This window comes from Lactuca serriola, chromosome 3, assembly GCF_051521515.1.
Source record: "Lactuca serriola cultivar US96UC23 chromosome 3, Lser_US96UC23_V15, whole genome shotgun sequence".
In the NCBI taxonomy this organism is placed as follows: domain Eukaryota; kingdom Viridiplantae; phylum Streptophyta; class Magnoliopsida; order Asterales; family Asteraceae; genus Lactuca; species Lactuca serriola.
In genome coordinates, this window is record NC_136410.1 from 40,586,242 (window position 1) to 40,598,410 (window position 12,169).

Sequence of the window (12,169 nt, forward strand, 5' to 3'; positions counted from 1 at the left end):
TTCCAAACTTCCACTTTGCAACGCTTTCCGTGAAATTACAAAGAATACCCCTCAATTATCTACCGATATGCATATCTCCCCTTTTTTTATCATCTAAGTTCTAACTCTGCATATATTTTCTTTATAAAATTTACCTTCTGGTCGGTCACATTGTCATAATTTAATTGAAGTTAATACTTCTACCAACACAAAGCAGTACGTGGCGACATTCAGATTACTAGTGTATTGTCATCAACAAAGTATATTAGAATAATACAAATTATAATCTATAAATCTTTTCAATTAAATGGGTAGCAAGAAATTGCAGTAACATTTTTATCGTTCTGTAAACACCTTCATGGAGAATGGACAGCAGCAGCCACTTCTCTCCGGTGACAATTGTCCCAATAACTACACAATCCTAAGCAGGTTACCGGCGGCGCCCTTGACATGTCAAGCAGATGAAGATGGCGTGCAGATCAATGGAGTTGGAGATTTTTGTAAGGAGTTTTATGTGGAATCTAAAAGACTATGGTATTTGGCCGGACCAGCCATCTTCACATCTCTTTGCCAGTACACCCTCGGCGCCACCACCCAACTCTTCGCTGGACAACTTGGCACCATCCAACTCGCCGCCGTCTCCGTCGAGAACTCCGTCATTGGCGGCTTCTCTTTGTCCATCTTGGTATGCTGAAATCCAGTAGTTAATACCAACGCATGCAAATTTCGTAGCTTTTTAAATTAATTCATCTTGTTAAACGTTTATAAACTATTTTATTTATGGGGTGTAGTGTGGGATGGGAAGTGCTTTAGAGACACTATGTGGCCAAGCCTACGGCGCCGGAAAAATCGAGATGCTCGGAGTCTACCTGCAAAGATCATGGATAGTCCTTAACACCGCCGCCATGGTCCTCATGTTTACTTTCATATTCGGCGTCTCAGTCCTCCGCCTGCTCGGCCAGACAACAACTATATCAATGGCGGCCGGAAGCTTTGCCGTTTGGATGATTCCACAGCTATTCGCTTACGCCACGGTGATCCCAATAGCTAAATTCTTACAAGCACAAAGCAACATTATGCCTATGGCAGTGATTTCTGTGGTGGCAGCTCTCAGCCATGTGTGTTTGAGCTGGTTGTTCATGGTGAAGCTCGGGTGGGGTCTAGCCGGAGCGGCGGTGGTTCTTGATGGGTCCTGGTGGTTCATAACCTTGGCTCAGATCGCATACGTTATGTGGGGTTGTTGTGGTGAAGCGTGGTCTGGTTTTTCCTGGAAAGCTTTTCGTAATCTGAAGGGGTTTCTTCACGTTTCGTTTACCACGGCCGTAATGTTTTGGTAAGATTCCAAGGAAAACTTAAAATCAGAATAATTAAACAATTTTAAAAAAAAAAAACTTAGATTTTCCAATTTCAACGATTTAAAGACCTTAAAAAAGTCAATACTTTTTCCGAAGACTCATCGTAGAACACTAGAACTTGCACTTACAGTTACACCTTAAAAATCTGTCATGAATCAGTCCAAAAGTTTGGTCTGGTCAAAGCCCAGAACGGATTAAAAAGCCGGTCCAATCTAATTACTTCACGGCCCGGTCCAAGCTCCAACCAAGTCTGAGTCACTAAAGCCCAACAAAACTCAGGCTATTATTGAAGGGAGAATGAATATAAACATTGTAACATTTGTAAGTGACGTCTTTGCAGCTTGGAGACTTGGTACATGATGTCGCTGGTTCTTTTTGCGGGGTACTTTGAAAATCCAGAAACCTCTGTTGATGCATTATCTGTGTGGTGAGAGTTCACGGACCCACCTTTGCAGCCAACCTTGAAACCATATTTATAACGCTTTTGTAGCATATAAAATTAAAAAAAATTGTTATTCTAATACATAATCCACAAAAGAAAAACAACATGTATGATGAAACGGTAAATCTAACCTTGTTTCTTAAATTGCAGCCTCAACATATTAGGATGGGTGTGCACAATTTCTTTAGGTCTCAATATAGCCGTAAGGTTTGTACCTAACCCGGATCAAAAATTTCCATTTGGCAATTAGCACTAACAATTTTTAACGAATTTGATTTTTGTAATTGTTTTTTCATAGTGTAAGGGTGTCAAACGAGCTTGGGTTCAAAAGGCCAAGAACCGCCCGATTCGCGGTGGTAGTCGTAGCCCTAACTTCACTTCTAGTTGGACTTCTTTGCATAACAATTCTTATGGTGTACAAAAGAAGATACCCTATGTTTTTCACTAGCAGTCCAGAAGTAATGCGACTTGTAGAAGAACTCACATCCTTACTTGGAGTCAGTATAATCATCACCAACATTCGGTTCGCTCTTTCGGGTATGCCAAATCACAATAAGGACACATTTTCACAATAGCGACACATGTCATACCTTAGTGGATGTTGAATTGGTGTTGCATATTGCAGGGGTTGTCATTGGAGCAGGGTGGCAGACCACGGTAGCCTATATGAATTTTGGGTCGTATTTCTTTTTTGGCATACCGTTGGGTCTTTTTCTAGGGTTCATACTTGATATGGGTGTCAAGGTCATATCTCCTTTATGGTACCTTGAAATTATTACAAGTGAAATGGTTTGATCTTACTAACCATGATACTTTGATCTTTGAATCTCAGGGAATATGGTCTGGAATGGTTTTGGGAGCAAGCATGCAATGTTTCCTCTTGCTTATGATGGTTTCTCGAACTAATTGGAATGATGAGGTACGAACAAAATAATATATGTCATAAATGTAGGATATAGACATGCAAGTGGTTGTGGCAACAACAATACTAAAAGAAATGATCATTTTCAATACATAAGGCTCTGTTTGTTATGCATGAGTAAACATAGTGTTTTGCGTCTCGTATATATACTAAAAGTGTATCAATAGGCAAAAAGTTGAAACTTAGAAACTTTTTATCCCTTCGGAAAGAGTGGAATGCAAAAGATTTCAATGTGTTTCTCATCCTCACCATAATCAAATTTAACCTAGAAAGCTTGGTCATTGATGTCTAGTGTTTTTCTATCCCATTTGATAATGTAAGCTCCATGTCTTTTTGGGATATGCATTCACATATTCAGATTTTCACACTTGTATAATATGGAAAGAAAATCTAAATGAACAACATTTGGTCTCTTATGAAAACACAGGCAAACATTGCAGGAGATAGAATCATACATTGGGGTGGTGACATTCTTAACAAAGATCATGACGAAGAAAGACCGAAAGAGCAATTCAAAAGGCCATCATGACAAATGATTATTCCAGTATCGTATACTTGAGTTGATCAAAATCCAAATGACACTAATGTATAGTAGTAATACAAGTGTTTTAGTGGTGCTAGTATAGCTCACTTACCTTATAAGATTTTAAGGTCAGATGGGTCCTAGACTCCTAGTACTTTAGTTTTTGTTATTAATATTTTAGAATGGTCCCTTTATCTTAAGAGAAAATGACAAATCTCTCGTTTGGGTAGTCATAAAACTTATTTACCAAATCATACTGATTTGAAAATTAATTACCAAAAGACAGTAATATAATTTTGACCCCACTTTTTAATAAAAGAAAGAAAAATAAAGAGTAAATCACACGAATGGTCCCTATAGTTTGGGATAATTTGCATGTTTGCTCTCTAATTTATTTTTTTAACTCGGAAAGTCCATATTATTTGTTTTTGTTACGTGTTTGGTCCCTACTGTTTGTTTTTATTACGTCTTTAGTCCTTGTCTTACCTAAAAAAAACTATTATTTAAATAGGAGAAAATGGTTGGGTGTTTATTTAAATAAATTAAAAAGTTTATAAATTTGGTCCCTGTCTTACCTAAAAAAACTATTATTTAAATAGGAGAAAATGGTTGGATAGGTGTGTTTATTTAAATAAATTAAAAAGTTTATAAAAAAAACAGTTTTTTTAGGTAAGACAGGGACCAAACGCGTAACAAAAACAAATAGTAGAAAACTTTCGAGTTAAAAAAAAATAAATAAATAAGTTAAAGACAAAACACGTAAATTATCCTAAACCATAGGAACCATTCATGTGATTTACTCAAAAATAAAATTCAAATGAACCTTCTTCTCGGGTTCTTCCCATTCCATTCTACCAGGCCATCACCACCGACCATCTCACGTTGCTTCAACCAGGGACCTTTTCTTCCATGCTAAAGTATACCTTCTGCACCAGTAGAAACACAAGTTTTTTGTGTTTCAGTTACTAGGTCAATTGTAACCCAACAACATTCTGATGGACATAAACGTTCTCCTTGCAAAAAAAAATCGCTTGAACTACAAACATGAATCAAACATTCAAACCTGTAACCCCGTGAGAAATATCTACCTGTAAGACATTATCATCCATTTTTTTCCTTCCTACCCTGGATCTTTTTTCAAGTTTTCAGATATGGAGAATTAGGACTTTAATGGCAGATCTATGGGAAAAAGGACAAAAGAAAAACATTATAAATTCTTATTTCGAACTGAATCCTTAAAAAAAATTCCTTGATTCTATGGATTTTTTTCTTATACTTTCATGAAATTATGAAAATTTTGGGGTAAAACTAACCCCATTACCCATATATGGGTTTTTGGAAAGACAACCAATAACGAGACAATAAGGATCAAAGGCGACACAATACCGCAACTGAGGCAACAGTACAAACGACAAGGAAATTATGGTCGACAACAAAGATACAATTTTGTTCCCGAGTTTAACAAAAGAACAGAAGAGAAGAGAAAAGAAAGTCACGAGATAAAAGAAGAGAAAGGAAAAGAAAACAAATTTTTTTTGTGTTCCCGAGTTGGAAAGAAGTGGAAAGAAAATGAATCATTTTGTTATTTCTTTCCAAATCCTCCCAAATCCGAAGAAAAGTTAGGAGGGAAAGTGATCATCCTATTTCCCTCCATTTCCCTCCTTTAATGAAACTCGGGAACACCAATTTCTTTTCCTTTCTTCTCATTTCCACCAATTTCTTTTCCTTTCTCTCGTTAAGTTGAACTCGGGAACGGGGTTAGAGACGAAGAAGGCCTTTAAGGAAAACAGGGGAGAAGGTCACCGAAGACTATTGTTGTTTTGGGATTTTTTTTTTTGGGGGGAAATTGAGTAATCTAACCCTCATAAATAATCTTTTTGACAAAAATGACCTTTTTTTTGTAAAGTAACCATATTCTCCGAAAGTCATTGTTCGGAATTCTGGAGTACGATCCGGACCATGGTTCCAAAACACATTTTACCTTTTTTTCGTGTAACATGTGGTCTTTCTTTTAGTATAAATTTTGGTTTTATATAATGTATAAGTTTTGCTTTTAAAAAATGTATAACTTTTGATTCTATAAAATATAAATGTAATTAAAATCAACAAACAACTAATAAATACATAAACTAAATAAAGATGTGTCTATAGGTTATAATACGAATAAGATGTTCAAATCATCTTTGTCCTTGTACTATAAAAAAATTCCACTAGTCATTTTCGATAACCCATAGCCCATGGACTGGTTTTACCCTCTATAGAAATTGGTTTTCCCGTGATCAACGCCTCCAGGAACCAACACAAAAAACACCCCACAATCCCCTCCGTTGTGGTATGTCTGTGGCCTTTTCGAGGGTTATCTTGAAGCTCTCAAGTGGGATTTAATCATTCGGTACCCTAGTAGTTGACTCCCATTAGCAGTTTATAGATGTGTGCTCTCATACCTATAAACAATTCTTCATTTTCCGAATAGTAGTCGCCCTTCCAATGACTATCGTATATAGTCATTTTGAATGTCTTCAAATCCAAAGCACCAAAAACCAATGAGCATATGGTATATTGATTGACGAGTGCCCCTTTAGTAAAATTGTCCAGGCATGAACATACACTTCGACATGACTGTTAGACAAAAATTGGTTTTTGAAAGTCTACGAGTATCACATGTTCACGATTTTCTTTTGGCCATCCATATATAGGGTCTTGGCAAACATGTGCCATCCGTTGAGTATTGTACTATCCTTAAGTATAACCACATGATTCCTATATTTTCGATTGATGAGATATGCCTAGTCTATCGGAAGACATGCTTAAAGTCTTTTGCGGAGCATGCAGTACATTGTAGAGAGCTCCAATGTTTTCAAGTATCAACATGATATGGTAAGGAACATTCTCTTTGATGTTTTTAGGCATGCCAAAGTTTCAGTCAAGAAAGAAGCACTCGTGAACTTTTTAGCTGATCTATTGAAAGGAAGATCAACACTTAGATTGGTTGACATTTTGGTTTTTAGATAGGTGAGAAAGAAACACACTTGTGTAGATCTAACTGAGATTTCTCCTCTTGTGGGCCTAGGGAGTGAGGGTTTCACGATGATGCAAACAACTTTTAAAGTTGCCTACTGCACAGTGACGAACCACAAAAAAATGTGCATGTATAATCAACATGTGTTTACATCACATTTGATACTTTTGGTTTTCTTGCGCCTGAGACATACAATTCCTCAATACAGTCAAATCTGTAATGCATAGTAATGTTATGACCTCAAGATCTATAGATGTTTTTAAAAGAATTAGTTTTGAATCCTAAGAAGAAGTAGTGGCTCAGCTTTGTACAACTCAATGTAAACTCTTCTATCTCGAAAGGAAAATTTAAAAACATTGAACACAAATATAAAGACATGAAATATACTCAGTTTCATCATTGTTATTTAATAATGGTTGATCAACAAAATCTGTAAGATAAATTTGTGGAATATATATGACATTACATAGTTGGACAGCGTTATGAACGGTTGCCCTATTGCTTTTCTTCTTCTTTCATTTGTCTTATGTATATGTCGTAGTCACCAAAAATCACCAATAAATGCAGTCTAAAAGACCTAGTATAGTGAAATACAAGCAAACCATTGTACAGGTTTCAACTGTTTTTAATACTACTACATTCAATCCATTTAATATAAAACTAATAATAATTTGTAGACGTACTCATGAAACGACAGAAAAGCACGACATTATACCATTTCTTTTTTTCAAGTTACATAATGACTATGGTTAACATCAAAATTAAACATTCCAACTCCTTTACCAAAAGGATATAATTGATAATGTAACCTTACATCCTTTAAGTTTATGGTTTTTTTTCTTAACATTAATTTATCACCAAGTCATTCACAAACATGAGCAAACTTCCAACTAACGTTAAGCTAAGCTTAGAGTGTAAAAGAGCATAATGTCACAACATGTATCTCATATCACTACAACTTTATAAACCTCAAAATACAATCATTTAAAATGGCAACAAATATAACCAGGAAATCAATACTTTAAACTAAACAATTAACCATTCTCGAGGAGAGCATGTGCAATTACTAAATCTTAAAACATTTACTTGATACAAGTGTTTAATAATATGAAGAAAGTAAATAAAGCTATCCTTTTACAATTGTCAAGACAATGATTGCAACCTTTTGGAATAACACGCACACATTGCTAGTAACAAAAAGAAAGAATCTATTATAAGTGAGCTTCCAGAGTTAACTTTTTGAGATACAAATTATTATAAACATATATTTCTCTGGATTTCACGATTCTGATTCTACAATGAACAAAAGGATTGTACCCAAAAACTATATTGATATAAGAATACATGATAAAGGGCTAAATGTAAGAAATAGCAATGCACCTTCATTTATCTGTTTATTATAGCACCCTACTTTCATTTTCTATAACAATATTGTATTTTCATTTTACTTTCTAATTAAGGCATTGTACTTTGAAAAATCTACCCAATTACTTTTTTTTTTTTTACAAATCTACACAATCATAGCAATGAAAATTGCTTGGTATTTAGATGGCAATTCTAGGACAGGGTAGATTTTTTCAAAATATAATGTAGTAATCATTAAAAGTGACAAGAGATGGGACAAAAAATTGCAACTTTTGTCCTATTCACATGTGTCTGAGTCCAATGCATGTCAAATACAGTACAACCACAACCTGTTCTGTTCTGTTCTGTTATATACCATGTGTAACAAACGTACCCCAAAACAATTTAACAACAACTTACAACAGAGCCCTCATGACGTGGCCCACTCATCAAGAAAAGGAGGGGTGTCACGAGAGTTGTTTATGCAGTGAATTTTTTTTTAAGTAAAAAGGATGGGTGGATGTAGTATTTAACCTGAAGTGTTTTACATTGAGTAGGTAATGTTAGCTGTTTAATCTCCAATCATAAGGCTGATATACCACTTTTAACTGACTCTTATTAAGCAATTCCAAAAGGGTTCGTGTCTTTTCCACTTCCAAGTAATTTGCAGCGTGTTTCAGTACCTCCACTGCATTCTTCCCAAAATCCACACTGTACCTATCATATTTTACAATCTCATCTTCTTTGTGAGGAGAAAAACAGATTATATAAAGATGTTTTCATTGTAACTTACTTACCATTTGAGTATTTTAGTAACTGATATTGTCATGGAGTCCACATGAAGTACAAATGCCCCACTTTGTAAGAAGTCATGAGCAGCCTCCACCAATTCCACATCAATGTTTTTAGGAGAATAGCATCGAAGAGCAGGGGCAGATCGATTTCCAGAAACTAGTGCAAAGTGTATAAGAGGCTCAGCATAGGGAAGAGACACCTGAAAAACATTTATATATACATTTTCTAAGGAACAGTTGAGATATATATATATACACCTGAAATATATATATATATATATATATATATATATATATATATATATATATATATATATATATATACACACAGACCTTAAAGCGTCTATCATAGATACCAAAGGGCTTTATGAGAGTATATGGTGGTCTTTGGTTGCCTCTTAATATGCCATTATAGATGTCTGAAAGGGAATATGCACACCCACCAATAACATATTTGAACTCATTAAACAATTTCCTTCTATCCAATGCTCCTTCAGGATGACCCCACACAAGTATTGCATGAATTGCCATCAAATTGTATAGATTGATAAAGAAAGCAAGTCTTTCCTCCTTCGCTGTTCTACTTAGCTCAACTCTTTGAAGTTCTTCTGCAATCCTTAAGAACCTTTTTTTTTTTAAAGAAAAAAAAATGAATCGCTTTTACTCAAAAAAATCGATTGAGAGTTAAGAGAGAGTATATGAACTAACCTTGCAAACTCCTCACTCCCATGGATAGTTCTATAAGCAACATGCCTTCCATCTTCTGATATATAGGCTTCAAGGATGGCATATAGTAAAAATCTCAACCTATGTGAAACTTCTACAAGAGGTTGTCTCTTAGACTGAATGATACCCCTTGGGATGTTTTGACACTGACTTATTACAGGATCTTGATCCAAAAATCGGTAAAGGTGATTGCCATCTTCAAAAGTATTTTCTCTAGGTTTATGCACACACAACCAGATATCAAATCAGAAACAGAGTAAAAGGAAGGGCAACACAAACTTTAGCTCAAAAAGTTATAAAACTACTCAGTACTCACTCAAGAACATGCCGGAAGAAAAGCTCCTTAGCAAGCTTCCGGGCGAATTCAATAGCCTATTTGTATGTGAAATGACATTAGAGCCCTTAATCACAATCAAACAACTACAATAATAGACTAAGCTGAGTTGAATATAACCACTCTCACAATCAACTAAAATTTGTAGCAATCGATGAAGATACTGAAAGAAGAAAGTATGGTATTGGTACCTCTTCTCGTTCCAAGAGTTGATCTTCTGACAAGAAATCTACAGCTTCTGAACCCAGAAAACAATTGGTCACCCTCCGAAATTTATAAAAACGATCCTTAACAACAATTGATTCCTTCATCTTCCGGACTATAACTGCTAATTCATCTACAATACCCCTACTTGACACGTCATCTTCCCCTGAAAATGGTGGTAGAGGACCTTTTGGCGATGGCCCTTGGGAAGTTACATACTCTATTTTCTCCTGTAGCTTACCAGACTCATCCAAACCTTTTAACTCATTCAACCCTCCAATTGGGAACTGATTGAAAAACACTCTAGGCACATCTGAGGAGCCAGTCATCTTTTCTAGCTCCAATTTTCTACCTGGGTACACATCTACATTTATTTCCAAATACCTGAGCCTTCTCTTACGTAGAAATAGCCTTGCCTCTTTGCAATCTGCGCACCATAACCTTGTATATAGTACAACCCTTCCTTTCATTGCTATTGATTTTGGTGACTCAAGACTCAGACTCGCCTCCTTTTTGTTCTTTCCCTCATCCTGATCCTTCTCCAGTGTTGTCTCTTGGCTTTCTCTTTCATCTGTCTTTACCTCCTTTATGTTTTTGTTATTTTCATCAGAATCATTCTGCACATCAGTTTTTCTGGAAAGACGGTGGAATACATTAGAGACTGCATATAAGCTCTTCAACTTTACAAACTTTGTGAGAACTGAAGCCTTTCCGGGATTGGCTTCCATTATAGGTTCCCAAGTTCCATCAACTACAAGCCCTTCTTCCTTATTACTGCAAGTGTTATCTTTAGGGTCGGTTTGATTGTCCTCTGTTTTTTCAGATAATGAACTTTTACTGATATCCTCATGATTATTCAAGTCATCACCTATCTTTTCACCATCCTCTGCAGAAGTGACATGGCTAACATCCTTTGAAGATTCTTCCTGAATATGATGGGCCTCCGTTTCCAATTTTTCAGTAGGTTGATGGTCGACTTTGACCGTTTCAGAAGAGTATTCCCGATCCTCCTCCTCTTCGGTGTCTTTAATGCAATCCAATATCTCCCCCTCCCCCTCTTTGGTAATGGAATTTAGTGTTGTATCATTTATCGAATTATCCTTCTCCTTGTCTTCCATAGTTACCTAAATCGCTCAATGCCCACGATCTACGTTCTGAACGCGCTGTACCCAAAAGCGGTACGGAGTCGTACCAAAACGCAGTCGGTATGCGAATCGGATCGACAGTAAAGGCGCGCCAAATCGAGAACGTAATAGGTCCGATCGATAAGGGAATCGACTATTGGATCGGATTTTTCCATGTTCAGCCTCAATTGCAAACGTCGACCTGGACGCCGACTCCTAATTTGGCGGGAATTTCAGCGACGTTTCTCAATTTCGGATTTATTGGACACAATTGTTGATTTGGTGTGTGCGATAGTAAGAATGAAGGAAGGCAGAAAGACGTGAGAAACTGAGAATGACAGCAATCAATCCAATCTAGGAAAGCATGGCGACATGAAGAAAGTTTGTGTTAAAGAGCGTTTGAGGGGTCACTTTAACATTAAAATCAACATGACAACATGAAGAAGGTTCGTATAACGGACAGGCCCTAATTGTGATAACATAAAATTTGTAAATGGTGTTGTGTTTTAGTGTTGATAGTGTAAGAAAATTAAAATGATTTATAGAACTTTACCAATACAATATTAGGGGTGTTTGGGAAAAAATTTTAAGCCTCAAAGTTCTTTTGAGGAGACATAAGCCAAAAGTGGGTTTTAAAAAATGATTGGGTAATATTTTTTGACTTTTAAATGTGATTTAGCTTTAAAAGTTTAAAAGTTACAAAAAGTCACATTTTCTTGACTTTTGAAAACCTATCATTTTCTTCTTTACCAAAAGTTATTTTGAAAAGAACTTTTGCATCTTCCAAACATCTTTATAACTTTTTAGAAAAGTTAAAAGGCAAAAGTCATTTAAAAAGTTTTCCCAAACACCCTCTTATTATTGATGGGCATCCTTTGGGGGTGAAACTTCTTTTGGGGAGTTGTTAGTAGAGATGCTAGTTTCATTCGCAACCTAGCCATAAAGAGAGCCGAAAACGCTGTGAATTTGATGCGCCTTCTTCCACAATTGTCTGACCCCCAGAGTGAGCTCCTTCTTCTTCGGTCTTGTATGAGTATTGCTAAGCTTTTCTTTGGGTTGAGGACGTGTCAACCCGTTCACATGGAGGAGGCAACAATATTCTTTGACAATGGATTACGCGAGACGATTGAGGACATTGTGGTTTGTGGAGGCCCTTTCTTTGGTGACATACAATGGCGAATTGCTTCCTTACCTATTAGATTTGGGGGTTTGGGTTTATACTCGGCAGTAGAGGCTACCTCCTATGCTTTTGTTGCCTCAAGGGCCCAATCTTGGGTATTGCAAGACCACATCTTACGGGATAGCAGTATACATGGTATGGATTCTAACTATGATTGTGTCTTGGCATCCCTTCGCAACGAGCTTCCAGATTTTGACCTTAACAATTTTACTACTAAAGACAC

At 36.3% G+C, this 12,169-nt stretch overlaps 2 protein-coding genes across 3 annotated transcripts; one reads left to right on the forward strand and one right to left on the reverse strand.

Annotated features, from left to right (window-relative positions):
• The first annotated feature begins 337 nt into the window (after window positions 1–337).
• Window positions 338–3,415, forward strand: LOC145094366 (protein DETOXIFICATION 30-like). The gene is made up of 8 exons (XM_079032595.1): window positions 338–664; window positions 771–1,312; window positions 1,675–1,761; window positions 1,927–1,983; window positions 2,075–2,313; window positions 2,402–2,520; window positions 2,609–2,695; window positions 3,126–3,415. The coding sequence occupies exons 1-8, from the start codon at window positions 338–340 to the stop codon at window positions 3,225–3,227; spliced, it is 1,560 nt and encodes a 519-aa protein (XP_078888721.1). The 3' UTR covers window positions 3,228–3,415.
• Window positions 3,416–7,372: 3,957 nt separating this feature from the next.
• Window positions 7,373–11,246, reverse strand: LOC145092009 (electron carrier/ protein disulfide oxidoreductase). Of its 2 annotated transcripts, none has more exons than XM_079029879.1 (6): window positions 9,630–11,246; window positions 9,421–9,476; window positions 9,087–9,317; window positions 8,712–9,003; window positions 8,382–8,578; window positions 7,373–8,295 (listed from the first exon to the last, which is right to left on the reverse strand). In XM_079029879.1, the coding sequence occupies exons 1-6, from the start codon at window positions 10,758–10,760 to the stop codon at window positions 8,148–8,150; spliced, it is 2,055 nt and encodes a 684-aa protein (XP_078886005.1). In that variant the 5' UTR covers window positions 10,761–11,246; the 3' UTR covers window positions 7,373–8,147. The 2 variants fall into 2 exon arrangements, with proteins under 2 accessions (XP_078886005.1, XP_078886004.1); XM_079029878.1 differs by having other exon boundaries at window positions 7,373–8,301; window positions 9,630–11,244.
• Between the last annotated feature and the right edge of the window lie 923 nt (window positions 11,247–12,169).